This window comes from Miniopterus schreibersii, assembly GCF_964146895.1.
Source record: "Miniopterus schreibersii genome assembly, chromosome: 11".
NCBI lineage: Eukaryota > Metazoa > Chordata > Mammalia > Chiroptera > Miniopteridae > Miniopterus > Miniopterus schreibersii.
In genome coordinates this window covers 64,527,629-64,549,587 of record NC_138111.1, presented here as the reverse complement: position 1 = coordinate 64,549,587, position 21,959 = coordinate 64,527,629, and the positions used below count along the sequence as shown (strand labels likewise).

Below are 21,959 nucleotides of genomic sequence, written 5' to 3'. Positions count from 1 at the left end.
CTTTCACCTTTCGCCAGTGTGTTTAGAACCACAGTCCTCAAGACCAAGGCAATGACCTTTGCCACTGGAAGAGGTGGAGTAATTATATATCCCAATTTGCCTGAAACAATCTCTTGCTGTCTAGGGTAAATATGTAGCTCCCTTTCATTTTCAAAAGTGTCTGGATATTGGGTGATAAATTATATGGTCACTGAGGTTTTATTTGTGTGGTTTTTTTTTAAAGCTTTCTTTAAAGTCTGACAAGAGAGGCAAAGAGAGCAAAGTGACATGAGGCTCACGTAAAGTCCTGCAGGATGACACGGGCAGGCTTAAATGGCACTTCTATGTTCTTATGCTGCATGACATTCCAATTTAGGATATTTTCAATGTCATTTTTCTTCACCAAAAATTGATCGCAGTTCCGAATGGCTGCCTCCAGGAGAACTCTGATAGAAAATGGTAAGCGTCCTAGGGTAAAGGAGAAAGCGTAACAAAACAAAAATCATAAGACACCTTATTATAATACCTCTTTAAAGCCAATATCTGTATAATCTTGATATAAGGCATCAAGACTATTCTTCCAACAGGGAAGGAGGGTAAATGAAAACTGATCTAAGTTTAAAATATGAAGGTAAAGAATGGGTTTAGGAAGCATTCAGTACTGGAAAATAGCCACAGACTAGGTAAAAATAAAATATTAGAGTTAATTCATTCATATAAATGGTTGCCTTGCCTTGGACTCCAATGACCGGGTTTCCCTTAAGTCATCATGAAAGAAATCAGTGTAGATATTTACTATATTGTATGTTAGCAAGTCACACACATACAGTAATATTTCTCATGAAAACTAGTGTCTAAGAAATGAGAAAATAACTCCTTTTCAATTACTGTAATTAGGATCAATGTATAGTCACATACATCTCTCAAAGGAAATAAAACCCCAAATAGCATACAGTGTGGTAACTGAGATTTTTAGGATAAAACGATGGTAACTCATAAGAAAAACTACTTTGTTCATTTAAAAAGGAAATGTTCCATCCTGATATATAAAAATTATTCACCAATATTATCTGGAAAAGACAAGAGTATAAAGGTAGAAAAGCACATGATTTGGAATAAAAAAGACTTTTTTTGTCCTATTCTGCCACCCACATAGTTGTTATTTGATCATGTCATTGACCCTCTCTGGAGATTCAGCTTCCTCAGGATTTGTTACACTTTATAAACATGACCTCTAAGGCTGTTATTCAGGTTAAATGACATAATACATATGTACAAAACACTCTATGTATTATAAAATGCTATTAAATGCTACATGTATACAATCATTACCTACTTAAAAAAGAGCAATGTAAGATGTGTGTGTGTGTCTGTAAAGCTTAATCCAAGATCATTCAACTGTTCTCTGCTTCTGCTACTCCCTCTTTCAACTCTCCTAAAAACTAATTACATAGCATAATTATTATGCAATAGAAGATACCAACTGCTGTCAAAGCAATTACATCATAGAGCCATGTACCTACCATATCTTGAATCATCCAATTTATTCAAGTTGAAGAATTTCTTTCCTGGTTGTGCAGGATCCAGAGGCTCAGCGAGGTGTGCAAATGGGTTGCTCATGGTTCCTGACGGTCACGTGTCCCTGAAAAGGCACAAGAACATTTAATTTCTACTCACAAAGCTGGACCTCATTTATTTTGATGAGCGTTTGCCTTCTATAACAATTATGGTATACATTCACTTCAAGAAATCACTCACTAGTTTTTCAGAGGGGAAGTGGGACATAAATTAATACAAAAATGACATTCTTAGCAATAAAATGGGTTTCTGTGAAGCTACTGTGAAAGCCAGCATTCACCTCTGAAGAGAGCATAAAATCCCAAAATTCTTTTGTCTTCTTTCTACAGTTTTCCAACATTTTCCCACTGATAAGAAGAGAAACTGAAGGATGTGTCTCATGGTAAATCTTGACTATCTGAATAGACCTTTGAGCTGGACTCAAGTCTCACGTGATAGGGGGTAAGAGGTTCATGGCAGGTGATATTATGCAATTGTATGAAACCTGAACTTTGGCAGTTGCTTTCTGTTGTAAGTCTCCACAGCATTTTAAATAAATGATAAACATGTTGGTGAGAAGTCTTCCTGACTCATTTCTGCATCTGACGGCAACAGTGTTTATATCAAGGAATCTTTAAGGTAACACTGTGGTGGCATCAAGGTCCAAACTCCCCAGATAGGTTTGCAGGGGACCCTCTACCCCAGCTCTGGGCAGAACTTCTCGTGTATCTTTTTATAAATTACAAGCTGTGAACAAGGGAGGACACTGTTCTTGGCCTCCACACAGGTAAGCAGCGATTTCAAATAATACACAACCTAGAGCAGAACACATGGGGGTGGATGTCAGAGATTTGCTTTCTAGTCCTACCCCCTGGGCAAAAATCAATCCATTCCACAACAGTCTTAATTTTAAGGTAAGAGTAGTTTTATTTCCCTAATTAATCCAAGGTTTTTGTGAGTAAATACTTAAGCATTCAACATAATTTTGGGATGAATGCTATGGAATGACCAACATATTACTGTAAAATGAAAAAAAAAAAATCCCAAAACTTGTACAGGGAACAACTATTTGTAGACATACAAACTTACAAATGGGACTTGTCTCCATAGACAGGCCCTTGTCTCCACTGACATAAAAGGGACTGGATCCTTTAAGAGGGACAGAGGCCCCCAATCAGGACAGAGAGGAACACTCAGTTTTCACTGTATATCCTTTCATACGGTTTGCCTTTTTAACTGTGTACACATATAACTTTTTGAAAACTTGTAAAAAGTTGAAAATAAATAGATATTGTACATCAACTGTGTCTAAAGTCCAGTCCTAGTTAGTTCTGGGAAGAGGTACCTGGTTGAGAAGCAGCCCCTGCCTTCCTGGGGTTACCAGTGCAGGTGACAAGCCAGACACCTGATGGGGACAAGAGAAACCCAAGGAAAGAGTGAGAGGTGTACCGGAGCCTCTGCTGGGAATGGCTTTTGTCCCCTGGTCCCAAGTGGTTTTTGCAGGAGCAGCCATGGAGGGAGGGGAGGGATATGTGACTCCATTTGGGCGACTCAACTTCCTTCTTCACGGATTCTGGAACTGAAACTAAGAAAGGCTAGCAAGGGATGCCGGGACACGCTGGAGCTGTGCTTACCAGGGCCTGTACCCTAGAATCTGCATTAGAACTGCCTGAGGATCTCTCCTGTTAAAAATATGTATTTCTGAGTGTCCCCCCTGTACTACCAAGTAAGGATTGGGGGGGGTAGGGTCACGGCAGGAATCAGTCTTTAATCCCCCAAGTGTCTGCCGGATACTGCGGGGTGCTGGGTGAGGGACTTACATGTAATTGTACCGTGAAGAGTGGATGAAAAAAGGAGGGCCACAACCCAAATGCCAGCATGGCTCAGGCAGGGAACCTACACACATGGGCAGGCAGCAGAGGGGCCAGGCAGCCTGGCAGGGTGCCCGTCTAAGGGGCAGCAGCCTTCTGGCTCCAGCCAAGGTCTGCAGGTAGGAAGGTTGGCCCAGTGCTGAGGGATCCATTTTTTCAAGCAAGGCTGGTCAACTGGATTTTTACATGCACCCTGTTTGACTGCTGGTCCATAATCTGTGACCTGTGTCCCAATCCGACCTGGCAGATGTGCTGGCCCAGAGGAATGGTAGGGTAACCGGACAGAGAACACTCGGGGAGGAAACTTTGGAAATGGTGGAGGTGAGCAGAGAAAAGGGCAGCTGAGTGAGTGGGGGTCACGGGGGGGAAGAAATGCAGCTGGCCTCCGGGTGTGAAGGAGGCTGTGGCTTCAGTGCTCGAGGAGAGGGCGCGTTTAAGATGAAGTGGAACACAAGTGCGAGAGATCTGTTATTCATCCCCCCTAAATGGGAAGCCAATCAGGAGGGATAAAACCTCGGAAACACTATTTAGTGAGAAACAGGCCAGCCTGTCTACAGGAGAGGTTCGCAAATCTGTGGGCTCAGAAATGAGACTGAACCTTTCCACCGACTGGCATTCTGAACATGAAAAATTTAAAAGGCAAACATGCTACTGTCCCTTTGATTTGTCACTGATGGTACTTTTCCACCCCAAGCAGTAGCAACTGAAATGGTAGAACTGTTGTTTTGTCTGCCTGGACAGAAGAATGTCTCCAAAGAGGCTGTGGGTTATGTCAGAGTCCCCGCAGCCAGGGGACATGGGGAAACCCATGCAGGACCAGGCAGGGAGGGTCATTCACATCTCTAAAAAGCCTAAGTCTCTGAATCACCCCTATTGCTGTGTAAGTCCTACAGTGGTCAGTGGCCCCAAGTGTGGCAGAATTCTATGGTCAAACTGTGGTGGGTCAGGTACAGAAGGTCACCAGGGCACAAAGCCCCAGGTGCCTAGCAATTGGCAAAACTGGGCAAACAAGGACCTCACCCCCAGGATGACCTTTCCTCTCCTAGCATAATACTGGTCATCAAATACATCTAGGCCTCAGCTGTGTTTCAGGTCCAGACCCAGAAAAGACCCCATCAACCACAGCCGTGCAAAACCAGACAAGCTGCACCAAGGCTGACCTCAGGACCAGCTGCACTGACTAATGACCCCCTGCCTTGCACTGACCAATGAGTGTAGACCACAACCCTGAAAGGACACACCTGGAAAGCTGATGAATATTCTATTGAGATCCTCTCCTGGGACCTCCCCTAAAATCTCCACCCTTAAAAACCCTTAGGACCAAGGACCCAGTGGGCCCTCCCTCTGGGAGCACACCCACCCTTTTCCAATCTCCCTCCCATTCCCCCTCCAGATGCGTTCCCTTTAGCTCTCCCCTAAGCTCTAAGGGCCCTTCTTTCGCCTCTATAACTTGTTTCCTAAGCCCATTTCTTCTACCACTCACTTCTATTCCTGTGACTTTCTAAATAAACTTTCTCTTATAGTTTGAGTCTTGGCTCTGAATCCCTTCCTAGCCAGAACTCAAGTACTGAGGTTGCTGAACCCAGGTCCCATTTGACTCCAACGGTCTAACACTTGGTGCCATCTTCACTGCTGCCAACAGGACCAGCTGCTAAACTGTACCCATATTTGCTATGATGCATGAGGACAAAATGTGTCAACTTACTTCTCTGTGGCTCACAAATTCCCTGGGCATAACTCTGGAAGTCTTACGATTCCTGCTGTTCCCATGAGCCTACAGAGCCAGCTGGTATTTCAGGACGGATACAGTGACCCATATGGCTCTTATAGAAAATGGCTTGTGTCAAGTGCTCTAATGTCTGCCTCCCCTTTTCCTCAGAAACTACATAATTGTCTGGTTTCTCTACATTAATGAAGCAATTTTACTCTTAGACATTAGGGGAGAGAGGAGCCAGTACTAATAACAAAGTACCAGCACAATCCAAGTGCTTTACACAATCTTTTTAACTCTGGCAACATCTCCGTAAATTAAAGTGCATCATTTTACAGTTGAGGAACCTGTAACTCAGAGGAATGAAAAACTTGCCTAAGGCATCTATCTACAAAAGGCAGAGCTCAGTTTTGAACTCTGGCCCTTTCTACCCCCCCACTCACCCCCCCCCCCACACACAGTACCTCTCTGGGTGCGGCAACTCCTGCTCTGAAGGTGATGCTGGCTAAGGTCACCAACCAACCTCAAGAACTGAAAAAAAGCCTCCCACAAGAATCAATTTTGAAACTGGAGTCGCCTTTACATCTTTACAGGGGTCACCCATCACCTTGGTCTGAGCCAGCCATGTTCATGTTCCGGCCACCCTATACTGAGCCACAGGTCATGGGAAAGAGCAGCAGCTGTGGAGCTCTTGGGCAACCCCCCAAAGTGGATTTGCTTGGAAGTTGGGAAACACTCCCTCCATGGGAGCCTGGAGGACTCTGAAAAGCAGAGCCAATCCAAGGTTCCACTCATACTATGACCCTTGTCTCAAATCCCCTTACAGGAGTTCCCAGTGCTTAGGAATCCTAAGAGGAAGCCAAAACACAACAGCGTTCGAAGGAGACTATGGGGGGAAAGACCTTTGTTTGGGATCCAGAGCAGAATCTAGGCATCGTGAGTGCTCCTCGGTGTGCCTCACCCTGCCCAGAATCCTACTACCCCATCCCAAACGCTGAGTAATACCATGGCTCCTGCTGACTCCAAAATTATCCCAAGATTAGGGTTTTGTCTAGGAACCTACCAACTGGCTACTTCCCACATTCACACAGAGCACAGATCGGTTTCAGTTCCTGTCTCTGATCGCCCACCCTCTCAGCTCTGCTTTGTCCTACATTTCTCTGTTTTACCTACTCCCCATTCAATGCTAACAAAAAACAGTCAGTGTGAATATTTTAGGAGAATGCTCGGGCTGCTGACCAGCCATCACAGGGGACACGTGAACAGTTTTTATGTGAAACAAATCCAAAGAGACATGTCCACTGCACCGGGAGCCCTTCGCCATACCTAGTTCACCTTCAAAAGTCAAGAAAATGACTGGTAGAGAAACAGTGTCTTTCAAAGCTAAGCCTGACTGAAATATCAGCTGGGTGACTTGTAAAATATCATGATCCTCACAGGTACATTCTGTGCATGGAAGAGTAGGTGGGGAAAGAGAGTGTCAAACACCAGATTTTTAAGTTAAATCGTGAAAAATACCAAATAGTAGGCACAGGCAGGCAGATCTGAGATATTTAACAAATGAACTATGCTCCCAGCAAAAAGATGGAGAGTCCAAGCTGGGGTTCTTCCCCAACTACATACAGTCTTGCAGCCAACTGGCCTTTTGACCTCAAGTTAGGTCACTTGCAGGTGACCTGCAGAGGCACCTTCACCTATGCATATGGGGACAGGCATTAAGCCATCATCACTCTAGGGACATGCTGACCTCAGATGATAAGGAAGTATGAGAGGGAATCAGAGAATGTTGAGTCTTCTGTAAAGGTTCCCCTGATGAGGAAGACAGGCCCTGAGAAGAAAGTGTCTGCCTGGGGTCACAGGAATGTGGGAGAAAATACAGCTGATTTTCCCTACAATGAAATGCAAATTTCCTGCAAGCAAAAAAACCCACCTTAAAAATATTTTATAAGTAGGGTTGAAAAAAGTGCTACTTGGGCATATCGCAGTCTTCTGGCACTTTTGTGAGTTAGTTCTATGATCATTTACTGAACCTCCCATGTATTCAGAATTCCAGAGATTGACTGACAGCTAAGCTTTGGGAAAACAACTTACGGTTAAGTTTTGACAATCTGCCCTGGGTCACCAGTTTATTCCAAGAGAGGCAGAGGAATAAGGGCAAGTCAACTTTATCAACATAAATATCAAACATACAGCTCCTTACGTAGATTCCACATAAGAAATGTGAGTCAAGACTCACATTAAGTGATAGTAAGTGAAATAAAAAAGTTACAGAACATACATATACTAGAATTAAATTTAAGTTTAAAATCTTTGAAGACTATTAGTATATATTCATTCACACACATATGCCATTGTATATAAAAATGCATACAAAAGCCGGCCGGGCGTGGCTCAGCAGTTGAGCGTCAACCTAGGATCCTTCGATCAGGGTTCGATTCCGGGTCAGGGCACATGCCCGGGTTGCGGGCTCGATCAATGACTCTCTCATCATTGATGTTTCTCTCTCTCTCTCTCTCTCCCTCTCCTTTCCTCTCTCTGAAATCAATAAAGATATATTTTTAAAAAAATGCATACAAAAAAGAAATAGATAGCCCTGGCAGGGTAGCTCAGTTGTCTGGAGTGTCATCCTGTACACTGAAAGGTTCCCGTCTCCATCCCCGGCTGGGGTCACCCGGGAAGCAACCGATCAATGTTTCTCACATAGATGTTTCTCTCTCCCTTCCTCTCTCTCTAAAAAAATATTCAATGAAAACATATCCTCAGGTGAAGAGTTAAAGAAAATAAGAAGGAAAGATATAAAATTAACACTGATTATCCCTAAGTAGAAGAACACACCGCATGAGGGGGAGGGGCTTTAACTTTGTATGTTATATACCTCTGAATATAATCCAAATTCTATTGTCCACATGCATGGGTTCATTTATTATTTACTTGTTTAAAAGCTGAAGTAGCCATTTTAAATTTTTACATAAATATCTTTAGAGGATATTTCACACAGGAAGGCAGAGTCTCTATAAAATGAGAACTTGACAGCTTTGGGAATGTCTTTTGAAAAGAAGTTAAAACAGTTAGTTCACAAAGTTTCTGAACTACAATATGCAGTTCTTTTTTAATAATGTCTGATGAGAATTTATTTAAAAGTAAACTTGTGACGACTGCTTTTTAGATAAACCTACCTTGTTCCCCAAAATATGTCCTGCATTATCCAACATGCAGGGAAGTGGCTCACATTTAACTTTAGATGGACAGCTCCATACTCATGCAAGTCCAACATCCCAATCCAAGCTAAACCCCTTCCTCTCCCCCCACCCCCCGCCTCCTCTCCTCCCTCTGGAAACCTAGCAGGTACCAAGCCTATTGCTGAACCATATCTTGCTGGGTGGTGATAACTTTAAAAATATTACACCAAGAAATAGATGCTTATTGTAGAAACGTTAAAAAAACCTCAGGTCAACAACAACAAATAGTCAATCTGAATTATGGCTGTAGTTTCATTTAACATGATTTACAAATGTATTTGGATTTCTTAACAAAAGAATCAGACCCCACATGGTTCTGTAAATTGCTTTTCTCAGCAATAGATCACAAACATCTTTCTAGGCAATCATATGATGTTTTATATCACTTTTAACGACACCATAAAAATTTGTCATTCAGATATATAGCAATTTATTTAAATACCTATTAAAATACCCATGCTCCTCAACTTACGATGGGGTTACGTCCCAATAAAACCATTGTAAATTGAAAATATCCTGTCAAAAATGCATTTAATACACCTAGTGAACACCACAGCTTAGCCCAGCCTGCCTTAAACGTGCTCAGAACACATACACTCGCCTACAGTTGGGCAAAATCATCTTGCTGCTGCTGCCCAGCGTCATGAGAGAGCATCACACTGCATATTGCTAGCCCAGGAATAGGTCAAAATTAAAAATCCAAAGTACGGTTTCTACTGAATGTGTATGGCCTTCCCACCATCATAAGCTGGGGAATATCTGTATTTAGGTTATTTCCAAATATTTACATTCAAACAATGCTGCAACCTCTGTACACACGTCTTTGGACAGGTTCCTGATCCATCTCCTTAAAATAAATTGCTAGCTTTCAATTCCTAGAAGTAGGACAGCGGGTGAAAGGACCTGCCCGTCTCCGTCAGCTACGCAGCACCAGGCTGCCCGGGGAAGGCTGTCCCGTTTCATGACCCTTGTCTGAAGCAGTCAATGGAGTTGCCTAAACCAGGCAACATAATTTCGTTTTTACTGTTTACCAAATTGAGAGATTAAAAGGCTAATCTTGGGTATTTCTTTAATTGCTAGTGAAGATGAATATTTTTCCATCTGCCTGTCAGACATCTGAATTTCTTCTTTCGTAAACTGCGTGTCTGCCAGACAGGCCAAATTGAGTGATGCGAAGATGGCCTCTGGTGACCAAATGTTCTCATCTCTGAGGGGACTTGACTGAGCTAATCATGTGGATGAGACTCTAACCCTGGAGAAGCAAGGGCTGTTCTTGGCCTCTATCTGATCTTCAGAGCAGTCTACAACATTCCCCTTTACATGGAGGGAGCCCTAAAATCTGATGCACAGCTTCACTCCATGCTCCGGTATATTGTGAACCTCCTTGGGTAGAGCAAGGTAAGCGGTCAATTAGCTTACGTCGCGGGTGAAATCCCCACTGGGTCAGGGCGCTTTGCTGTCTGTCACCCAGCCTGAACGTCCAAGCCCAGGCAGCGATCTTGCACGTGTGCTTTAGGAGGGAGCCCGAGTAGAGCACACGGGCAGTGTGCTGCTACACCATCCCTCCTGCTAGAAGACCGTCTCAGGCCCTACACCCAGACGCCGGGGAATGCCACATGGCGATGCTTATTCAGCACAGCCAGGCCTGTAGATGTTTGGAACAGTTGACTGGCTTTGGCTAAATGCCAGTGATCGGATAAAATAAGATTCACTTCTTCAGGTGTCTTTCCTGCCTTTGGAGAATGTAAGTCCAAGATGTAGCTGCTCCTGCTGTCAAGAGGTGAGTCCTCTTAGGTTGTCCAATGACACAGAGAGAGGCATAGATATGAGTGGACCCTACAGCCAACCACAGGATTTCCACGCACCTGTGGGAAGGAGCAGAGGAGTAACCCTGAGCAGCAGAAGGCCGGTTAGTAATGGGGTGGGGAGGAGAGCTAATCGGGGGGAGGGCTGGGGAAGGGTGTGGAGTGTGCATATCAGTTTCCAGGAGAGCTTTTATAGTTTCAAAGAGCTTTCAGGTAATTCATTGAGAATCACCACTCTAGGGTCTAAAGTACAGACAACGAATCCTCCGAATTGTTTATTTAGTGTATCGAAAGACACACAAGAGTGGATTTTTAAAACCTATGCAAACAACAAAAAGAGATTTCTTCTGTGTTTCATGCGGTTTACCCACCTCTCTTCCTCTCTTCTCACTTTCCTGAATTATCATGGCTTCCAAGTTCAAAGTCAAATATCATTGACTCTCTAGCATTTAATTCAGTGCACTATAAAAATTAGGTAAGCTTCTTTTTTCTGTTGTTTAAAGAGAAATTAATTGGTCCCACTCGTAAACTGACTGCCATGTATCTGAGTGTCATTCTATTTATAAACAACTTTTTGACAAAAGTGGGATTCCAAGGATGTCTATGTGAGCATAAACAAGGCTGAGGTCAGCACGTTCAGGCCAGCAAACCACCACAGCTTGTCAGCTTGGTTCTTTCACAAAGCACGGAGCTAGAAAGCAGTTGTTTGCAGATGCATCTAGAAAACTGGAGTAACCTAAATATCTCTCAATTTTCCCAGAGACCAGATTACCTCTTTGATCCTCTTAGAATCATAAAAAGTAATTTTAAAAGACAAAAATAAAACAAAAATCTCTTAAATGTGGTACCTGTAACCAAAAGAATTTTGCAAGAGGAACGATAAAAGCCACTGCTTGTTATGGTAGAAAATGAAAACAAGAAAAAATAGTGCAGAAGGAGGGGCCTAGAGAAAGAAATGGCTTTATAATAATATAAGCAAATCCATCAACAAATTTTTCTTTTATATTTACATGCAAGGTACACTTTACACTTCAAAAATGAACGAGACTCTGCCTTCTATATCAGAGAGTTTTGCCATCACACAACTTGTCTCTTTTTGCTAAATTTCTAAGTTAGTCTGTTTTCACTTATTCTTCTGTCTTATCCTAGGTGACCGAACAGGATGCTCCACATAGATTCCTAGATCTTTTTAAAGAATTGTAACAGTTTTTAAAAGATTCATTTTCATAACCTTCCTGTGCCTCAGTTTCTTAATCTGTAGCATAAGGTTAGTCGATTCTGACTTGTTCATTCATTCATTCATTCATTCATTCATTCCATACACATTTATATTAACCAAATAATATGTGCCAATAACTGTTTCAGGCATTTGGGATACACTTGGGAACAAAACTGACAAAGTCTCTGCCTTCATGGTGCTTCCATTTTAGTGGCGGGAGAAAGACTAAACAAATAAATAAATATACAAACAGAATGTCAGACAGTGACCAGCTGCATGGATAAAACATGATGAGAGCAGTAGGGGGTGTTGGGGCCTTGGGGATGTCAGGAGAGAAAAGCAGGCCTCATTGACATGGAGCCACTTGAGCACAGCCTTGAAGAAATAGAGGGAAAAAGTTATGTGTAATCTATAGGAGGGGTAAGATCATGTGCAAAGGCCCTGAGGTGGTCTGAGAAAGGCAAGAAGGCCAGATTGAATGAGTGCAGAAAAAGAGGGCACGAGGAGAGCAGAGTAGGCCACCAGCAATTCTGACTAAAGACAAACTACAAAATACTCTCCTAGCTTTACACTTGGTTTAAATTGTAGAATTCCAACATCAGAATTTGTTAAAGTTGGGTAAGAAACTAACTTGTTACATAAAAATATTAGGTTGCATTTAAAAATGGCTACTTCCTTAAATCTAACCCTTCTGTTTCTGAACTTCATTATTAAGTAACACTGGAAATTTCCAGGATGTATCATAAAATGATTGTGACTCACCCGTCAGATGTGCACAGCCACTGCCAAAGGCAAGGTCAGGATCTGGGGGGCCGGGGCCATGGCCGCTGCACTGTCTGATCCAGCAGCCCCTGCTCTTTACTTTCTGGCCAGAAAGTAAGGCCTGATCTGCCCCTTTGAGGCTCCTCAATTCTAGGCTCACTGGCCAGGACGGCACAATATCATGTGCAGTTCTCAAGGCTATCCCAACACATCCTTTGCATGCTCATTTTATATTAACTGCATTAGCACAAACTCAAAAGGCCAGGAATAGTAGGCTAATGTAAGCAGAGTTTCAGAAAGAGTCTTGGTGAACTTGAGAATTTATAATTCCAGAGATGCACTGAGGTTGGGAAGAAAGTCATCGTGGGGTCAGGAAACATTTGGCCGGGAAGTGAAAGAAAAAGCTGGCCAGGGCCCCTCGGAACCAGGCATCCTGACCCAGCCCGAGCTCTGCTCCTGACCTCTTCCTTCCCTCAGTAAGGTCAATCCTCAGCCCCATCTCAGAATGTGGGTCCCCTACCCTGCAGCAACCCTCCATCCTCAGTGGGGTTTCTAAACTGACACCTGCAGAGACCCCACCCAAGTCCTACTGCATCCCAGCCGTGAGAGCAGGAGTGGAGGGGAGCAGGCCACTGCAGAGCGTGCTCAGCTGGCACCCACTCTTTACGAAGGCTTGACTCCCTCAAGCTCCTGGACTCATTCCATAGTTTCTTCACGTTTTCTAACTCAAACTTTAGAAAAGAAAGAGTATTACCACTAGAGGCTGGGTGTGAGGCTGCCAGAAGTCTCACAAAGCAGCATTTTTCTCCATGAATTCACCCAATTTCTGAGGTCTTCTACCCCACCCACCTCGGAACTGCTCGGACTCAAGAATGATGACTCATGATAGTCAAGTTCCCAGAGCCTGAGATATAAACCCATAGAGGTACTGATTTTCCAGGAGAAATGCAGCGGTGGGGAGGACCCGATGCTCCTGTCTTCTGACCTGCACGTTCCGGCCCCACAGCAGTGCAGCTGTGTGGTTCGGAGTTGAAACTGGAAGCCAGACTGCAGGCGAGCTGGGACTCAAACCCAAGTCCACCAGACTCTAAAGCCCAGCTCTTAAGCAACTGCGCTCTAGTCCATCTCAGTGGTGCCCACCACGCAGCAGCATGACACTCACACGCAACGGTCACTTCACTGGGTCGAAGATGTGACAAGCCGTAAGAGTGGCATCGGGCCACGGCACATCTGGTAGCAGGACTGACGTAGACTCATGACCTTGATGAGGACATTTACTAACCACCAGGATAAAGGGAGAAAGGTCTTCCTCGTGCTTTGGTCACACACAGACTGGTCAGGAGGTAATGACATTATCACGCAGCCTCCAGCAGTGGCAGATGGAGGGTGACAAAGAAGCCTCCAGGGAGGGACCTTAATCAGGCATGGGAGGGAGGGAGGGAGGGAGCCAGGGAAAGAATACTGTGGGCAGAAAAGCACCACGAGTCTTACAGGGAGCACGCTGGGCAGGGCTGAGGAGAGGAAAGGGAGGCAGGGCCCACACCACAGGGACTTCACAGAAAGGGTTGGATCTATCCTGAAGACAAAGATGCACCAGCAAAGGGCTCCAAGCTGGAATCTGCAAGACTTGATTTGATTTTCAGAGATCAGTCTGGTAGCGGTGGGGACTGTGGGACGGATGGACGCTAGACTGGTGTCAGGGAGGCAGGATGCAGTACTGTTTCAGTCAGGTCAGGAAAAGAGGGGACACTTTAGATCCTAGAAAGTCAGGAGTGGACGGAGTGTGAGCACTGAAGAAAGAGAGGTCTAGGACAGCTCCTAGGTCCCTCTCTGGGGCAAGCAGGCAGAGCCAATGACTAAGGTGGGAACCAGGGCGCTGGTTTCAGATAGGGTGAGTCTGGGATGACACACCCAGCAGGCAGCTGCACACCTGACCTGGAGCTCAGGAGCTCTGGGCTGGGACGAGGTTCGGAACAACAGCAGCAATTCCCAGGCACTGTGCCACGAGTGCCGCAATCATCCCGTACGCACCGAGCCCCGTGGCATGTGCTGAGTGCCTGTGGGGTGCCAGGCACCTCACCCACATTGTGTAACGTGGTCCCTCAGCAACTGCGTGAGAAAGGCACCGCCATCCCATTCTACAGGCGGAACACTGAGGATCAGAGGTCTTGTTGCTGATACACGGCCAAGCTGGGAGTCAAACCCAGGCCCCCTGGTGCCAGGGCTGCACAAGTAAGAGCATTTTATAGTCATTCTTCACACAAGGACTCAAACTAGCCAAATGGATTTTAAAAAATTAAATCTCATTTTAAAACAATCTTCACACTCAAAGGTACATATGTGAGGACCAACTAGTCAACCTCTCTTTCGCCCAAATATCCTTAATTTGGGCAAAATTTGTACAATAAACTTTTAAAGGAAGGGTTGGTGTCGATAGTATAGATACCACCAGCACTAAAAATGCAACTGATTCCTTATCTGGGCGAATGGGGGTTTTGTAAAGCATACCGTCCTGAAAACCAATCCTGACGCTGGTCTTGTCCCACCACTTTACAGAACTGTACTTCATGCACAGCTCTTGCATGTAACAGGCTGTCAGCCATGACTGTTCCACTTTTCCTCAACCGAAAATTCAAGCCTGGTGATGAGGAAAGGGGACACTGTCTGAGACTGACGCAGCCTCTTTGTGAACGTGCCGCAACGAGGACTGTGCTTTGCAACTTCACAACGACGGTCATAAAAGGGTGAGAAAGACACGGAAGAATTCAGCCGTCCATAAACACCTGCTTGCGCAAATCACACTGTCCAGGGTGGGCCTGCCCAGAGTCCTCCTCAGGTCAAGGGAAGGGCGTGAGAGTCACCAGCACTCACGCACTGGCCTTGCTAATGCATCAGAAGGTGGAGTCACTTTTAAAACATAGGCTAACACAGGCCGTGAGGAATGTGAGAAAGGACTGGCTCAGACAGTGCGATACACTTGAGCAGTTCTATGGTATTAAGGGACACATACTTGCCTCGAGGACCTGGTATGTATCCCAAAGACATATAAAGCTCAGAATGACAGCTCCGTCTTTGCATGCTTGCAACATCTAATTCCAAAGCTCTTTGGTTTCCAACCAACACTTAAAATCAGATTGCCATTTTCTGCTGTATTCAAGGTTCACTCATCTCCCTAAACTAGTTCACTTCTTTGCAGATTTAAGGTAACAATACCCGGCCTGCACTGCTCTGCCCAGCTCACCATGGCCGCTGTGACAACTAAGCAAGGTGACAGGTGAAAGAAAGCGCAGTGCACGCTGGGAACCCTATCCCTGTGAGCCACCATTACTCATGAGATTGACATCCACTTACTTCATGCGGCACGTGGGCCCTCAGTATCACCTATTTCTTTACTGAAGACTTAAATCGACATTTTAAAACACTGTGGATACTCTAAAATATAGCCAGAGCCACTCTTATCTACTGGGGGGGGGAAACATTATAAAATCTGAGAAGACCTAAAGGCTCCAGATATGTATTTGAAAAAATGACAACAGACCCTAAAGAAAACTATTTTCCTCAAAAAAGTTGGCATTTTAGGTTGGCTCAAATTGAAGAGTCTTTTCATCACAATTCTTTAAAATGTTTTAAAATCCTTGCAGATGACATCAAATGTTTTTGGTCCCAGGCAGCATCTGTAAATTTTTCCTTCCATGTGATGCATTTCTTTTACAATAACAAATTTCCCTCCAATGTACTGGATTCAAATTAATGCAGCATCTATTTTTTGAGCATCTCCTTCGCTAAGCACTGCTAAGTAACACGGGGGGTAAGGAAAACACTCCTTTGCTTTGCACAAATAAATCTAAGCAGGAGGCTAGGATCAGCACACAAATCACTACAGGAGGGTAAGGATCGGAAGGAGGGAGGCGGGAAGACAGCTGTCGCTGGAGGGCTGGAGAAAGGCCTTGCAGACGAGTGGGAAGGAAGGAGGGAAGGCCCGCCTGGTTTACACGGACGCGCAAACGCAGCCACGGAGAACAGGACGGCACAGCAAGTGCGCAAAGTCCCCGCGGTGGCTCAGCCGGGCTGGCACTGGGGCAGGAGGGTTCACAGATTTGGCTACAGCAGTCAGTCCAGGCTCCTTACCAAAAAGACACAGCAAAGAATAATTTTCTTTTGTTAACTTATGCAGCTGAAAATGAAGACGGCAGCTCCTGATAGAGGGAGCAGCAGCAAGTGTGAGGAAAGGTACAGGTGGAACAAGGTCGGCCGAACGCCGACGTCCCTCCTGGCCCGAGCTGGAGGTGTCTACTTCTTTGTATGTCTGAAATTTTCCATTAAAAGCAGCTAAAAACAGAAATGAAGGCCAGGAGATCTAGGGAGACGGTGAGCTGATGGCTTCTCGGGTGATGGTGCTAATCTTACGAAGAACCCTCGAACCTGAGGGTCACCTGGAGGCGGAGGGCGGACGGAGGTTGGAGCCCACTGGACGGGGAAGCAGACACAGCACAAGGTGACAAGGGCCTGGCCGCCGGCCTGGTTTCGGTGCCCCAGGCCCATCTCTCCACCCCCCACTGGGACAAAGGCAGTCGCAGGGGTCTGCCAGCAGGGTAGTCGTGGTAAGTCCGTCTCAGGAAAACGAAGGCCACCGTGTTGGTCTCAATGTACTGTGTGCACAAGTAACTGTAGGGGGCATTTTTGGTCATGTCAAATTTAATACTTGTCGCATCAAATTTAATACTTATTTAGTACTATACCTGATATTGACAAGCAAAGTGAAGAAAATGTGAAAACCAGCCGGGCCCCAGCGCCCAGAGAGAAGCGCCGGGCCGTGCAGAGCCTGTGCCTCGGTGGCACTTCTGCACCTCGCCTCGAGAAACAGGTCACAGGGAGATATTCTTGGACAGCATGCTTTGAAACGGAAATACTGTACTTCTGGCTGCTTCGCAAAAAGCATTTTCCACCACCACCGTAAGGGCTGTGTGACAGTTCATCAAAGACACTCTGACCCGGGGCTGAAGTCAAACAACACTGATTAGCAGAATATTCGGGTCTGAGAGGGTCTCCCCAGGTTAACTGAGTTAATATACACTAGTACTATGCGCGCTTGTTCAGAGCTGTGACGTGACAACGTAATTTGTTTTACTGCGGGAGAGGTGGTAGTAGTAACATTTTACTGGAGAAACAACCATCTTCCTTGGTGAACAATAAAAAATAAACTTAAAAAAAAATATCGGTTGTTGGGAGTTTAGTTTCGAGTTTTGTTTTCAGGTTGTAAAAGCAAAAGTGAATGCTGCAGGGAGGGCACACACATGATATTACAAAAAGAAGTAAAAATCCTCTGTCTTCCTTCCGCCCACTCGGCACTGCCCAGAACTGGCTATGGTTAGTAGTCTGGTATGTCTGTCTTCCAAAGATTTATCAGGCGATTTTAAATACATGAAATATGTAATCACACACCCATACTACTTAGGTACATACATAGGTACTCAAATACCCATATACACTTACATACACATACACACAATGTACATATACAGTGTATAACATATACACATATAATAATAATTTTTTTTTTAATTCTCACCCAAGATATGTTTTTATTGATTTTTAGAGAGAGAGGAAGGGGGGGAAGGAAGGAAGAAGAGAGGGAGAGGGAGAGGGAGAGGGAGAGGGAGAGGGAGAGGGAGAGGGAGAGGGAGAGGGAGAGGGAGAGGGAGAGGGAGAGGGAGAGGGAGAGGGAGAGGGAGAGGGAGAGGGAGAGGGAGAGGGAGAGGGAGAGGGAGAGGGAGAGGGAGAGGGAGAGGGAGAGGGAGAGGGAGAGGGAGAGGGAGAGAGAAAAATAGCGATGTGAGAGAGAAACATGGATCAGTTTTGTCCCAACTGCGCCTGGACCGGGATCTAACCCGCAATTTTTGGTGTACAGGATGACGCTCTAACTGACCGAGCCACCCAGCCAGGGCTCCTTTTCTATTTTAAACATTTCCTTTCTCCCTGCCCCCAGAATCAGAATAACTTAGAGACACTACTGATTCCTGCATAAGAACACCCAAAATGCTGGGTTAGACTGCAGGTCCGTCCATCCCAGAAAGTCCCAGATGGCTCCAGAGAGACAGCTGGGAACAAAGACACCCTCCTCTTACTCCATTCACGGCTGTGTCCTCAAACCCTGAACATATGTGGCCTTCCATTCAACCGCCTACTATGGATTCTTCTTTGATTCCAAGTCGTTTGCAGCTGTCACTCTAGCTGTGTCTATCTTGGAATACCAAGTCCCTGGCACTCATGCATACAGTCTAAAGAATTTCCTTTTCCACAAAACTACCTCTTTGAAGCATGGCTCCTGTTCTGACATTCTAGGACAGGAGTCAGCAACCTGCAGCTTAGCACCCGTTTTTGTAAATAAAGTTTTATTGGAACCCAGCTGTGCCAGTTCATTTACATATTGTCTATGGCTCTTTTCACACTACAGCAGCAGAGCTGAATAGTTGCAACAGAGACAGGAGAGCCCACAAAGTGTAAAATACTACCTGACCCTTTACAGAAAGGCCTGCAGAACCATGTTCTAGAATACAGTGAAAACAGAATATAGAATATAGTGCTTTTCCTATCAAAAGTTTCGAGAACTTGAATCACACCCCCCATTTCCAGTGTTTTTGTCCTGGCTAAAGAGTTTGTTTTCTATTAAAACACAAGAAAAATCACCCTGGCTCTGACAACAGCAATGGTGTGCTGGTAAACCTTTAGCAACCTGCTGAGAGTGGAGGAGCCCTGACTCAGAGCATTTGCCGACTTCCATGGTGTCAGTATACCCACAGTGGCTTACTTAAAGATAAAAAACGTGATGCCACTGAACAAAACTGGGAAGAAATGCATACAAACGCTGGCGCAAACCAGCTCCAGCAAAACACTGGTTCCTTCGGACATCAATGGCCCAAGCCCTCACCTGAAAGACCAAGAGACTGAGGCCCAGAGAGAGAAAGTGTCTTGACCGGGACTGGCGTAGTGACTGGGACCAGGCTGGAGCTCGTTTCCCTGCAGAGTCTGGCAGCCTCACAGGGAGTGACTTCCTCCATAAAAGAAAGAGTGGAAGAAGGAAGACAAAGGTAGTTCTTTGCTAGGCAAGTGGCAATAAGTGTTGGTTTTATTACTATCTTCACAGCTGGGGACTCTGGCTTTCTCAGCACATGCTCTGACGCACACATCTGGAAGGGTATTTTCTCCACACAGGACCCCGTTTCATGGGAACACACACCGGGCACTGTCTCAGTGAACCAGCAGTTCCCTAAGTGACCAGACTGGAAGCTCTGGAAAGACAGGGCCGCATCTGCTTTTGCTCCTACTTTCCCCAGCATCCAGTGCAGAGCTGAGCACTTGGTAAGCAGGTGATAAGTAGGAGGTCAACAGATCCGCTGGCTTCTCCCATCTGTGGACACTGAAACTACAGAGGCACCCTGCCCGTGTGCCTGCAACGTTTCCAGGCAGAGGCTGCACTGCGGAGCACGAGAGGCTCTGCGGATGGAGCACAGGGAGAACAGACGGAGAGAACCGCTTCTCTTTGACGTATGTGATTTCTGTCTGAACTTGTGCTGACAGAGCGTGAAGTTAAGAAATAACCCAGAGAGGGATGCCACCTACCACACGCCAGCACTCTGCTTTCTGGCAGGTCTGAGAAAGGGCCACTCACACTCACAGCGACACACCTCTAAACGTGCCAAGTGCAAGAGCACCAAGACTGGGGCATCAGATTCCAACGCACTCAAGGCCTCACGACTGCCAACAGAAATGAACATGGAGGAAAGGAAGGTGAAAGCATGCACGCACCCCTGCTCTTTCAGAAACAGCTTCGGATGACTCTCACACGAACCCCGCGCACTCAGCATGAACTCTGGGCGGACTCTTCTCTGAAGCCCGGGGTCCTGCCTGACACATCACGGCTGCAACCGAGACCCACAGACCGGCCGGTCAGCTTTGCAGGCCCACAAATAAGCAAAGCCACTTGGGAGCCTTGCTGAGTTTTCAGGAGGTCAGGAGGGCGCACTGTCACTTATGTGGGGCCCCAGCACTTGGTTTCCAAAGAGATGTTAAAATAGCAGAGGTTAACACTGTCCAAGGTGTGGGGCGGTGCGTGTTCCCATTCAGAGGAAGAATCACAAACAAGAAGCCCGGCCAATGATTTAAGCCTCAAGCATTTCCCACACCCCTGGTGCGCTGCAGGGCACTCTAGGAAGCCACAAGGTCAAAACCACTTTTGTAATAATACAGAGATGCTATTTGCTTTTTTCATCTCACGTTTTCAGGAGTACACAGTGAAGTTTTCCAAGCTACATGACACCTGATATTGCAAGAGACTGAACGCAGAGGCAGATCTAAGAATCTAGCTGCCTACTATGAAACCTGACATCGAAGGGATTTGCAAAAATATAAAGTGCCACTCTTCTCAGTAGTAACATTCTGTTTTGGAAAATACGGCTACTTTCAGGAAAACATGTTAACATATAACAGGTTCACTATTTTTAAAGTAAGTAAAAATTTCTGTTCTATATGGTAAATATCAAAAGATATAACCCCTGTAAACAAAAGCTCCTTAGGATACTAATATTTAAGAGTGTAAAGGGGTTTTGAGTCTTCCCCAAAAGTTTGAGAACTGCTGTCCCAGAGGCTGCGCCCCGCGGCCCTCGCCCCAGGAGGGCTCTGCAGGGTGCGTCTGAAGATGTGCCGTGCTCCGCGCTGGGCTGGCCGGCTGAGGAAAGGCTGCCCGCGCTGCCCCCTGGGTCTCTAAGCGCAGTAGGGTGGGCTCTGTGCCCACCCCCCGCTCCCCCCGCCCCATCTTCCCCGACCACCCGGTGTGGATTCCCCGGCGGCACGCAGAGAGGATGGCCCCGCGCGGCCGGCCGGGCTCGGCGAGGCCTACCGGCGAGGCCCGCACACCCTCCCGCTGGGTCCCGGCGCGGCCGGCCCGCGGCCTCGGGGAGGCTGGCGGGAGGCCGGGCGCACGCACACCGGGCGGCGAGGCCGAGGGGGGCCACTGCCGGCCCGGCCCTGCGCCCCGCGCGGCGCGGGCTGCAGCCGCGCGAGGAGGTCACCCCAGGGGGAACCAGTCCCGGGGCGCCCCTCGGCCCTCCCGCGCTCTCCCCGCCCGGGCCGCCCTGCGCGCCCGAGCGGCCCGCGGGGAACGTGCCCGGGCGCCGCGGAAGAGGCTCGCGCGCCTCCCCGGGGACGAGGCGGCCGCAGCCCCCGGAGCCCGGCGACGCGCGCCGGCCTAGTCGGTACTCACCGCGGGCCGCGCGGCGGCTCGGCCAGGCGCACTCCAGGCTGCGGGGCCGCTCGGGGCGCTGCGGGCGCGCTTCCGCGAGCAGAGCGGTTCCAGCCGCGGCCCCCGCCTCCCGGCTCCGCCCCCGCCGCCCCGGCTGTCCCCCCGGTGGGCGGGGCAGGGGCGGGGCCGAGGATCCGGCCGGGATCGCCCGAGAGGTGGCCCGAGGGGCGGGGCCCCCGGAGGGACTTCGCCCGGGTGGGGAGGGAGCGAGGCTGCTGACCCAGCGCGGCCGCTAGCGGATCCTCTGCCCCCGGGGCCCGGGCCCAACCACGCGTGCCCGGGGCCTGGGACCAGGGTGACCTGAGCTCACTTTGGGACCTGGAGTGCGACTGCCCGGCGCGCTAGGAAGTGAGCCAAAGGCGAGGGGAGGAACCGCAGCTGTTAAAGGCGACTTGGCCGCGACGCCACGCTAGGGCTGGATTATTTGGCTGCCCGGGTGATGTGATCCTCTCGCTCCTCCCACCGTCTCGTCCCCCTTCCCCCCCCACAGACACACGCACACACACGCACACACACAG

General features: G+C 47.2%; 1 protein-coding gene across 2 annotated transcripts in view; it reads right to left on the bottom strand.

Annotated features, from left to right (window-relative positions):
* ACO1 (aconitase 1) overlaps positions 1-21,540 on the bottom strand; it is a 60,122-nt gene extending 38,582 nt beyond the window's left edge. The window contains exons 1-3 of one of the 2 annotated variants that reach the window (XM_081150472.1): positions 21,403-21,540; positions 1,503-1,621; positions 279-447 (exon numbers count right to left, since the gene is read on the bottom strand). In XM_081150472.1, the coding sequence (XP_081006598.1) occupies positions 279-447; positions 1,503-1,599 (266 nt within the window). In that variant the 5' untranslated portion in view covers positions 1,600-1,621; positions 21,403-21,540. Of the gene's footprint in view, positions 1-278; positions 448-1,502; positions 1,622-1,837; positions 1,857-21,402 lie in introns of those variants that run through there. The other variant, XM_081150473.1, reaches the window with a different exon arrangement.
* Between the last annotated feature and the right edge of the window lie 419 nt (positions 21,541-21,959).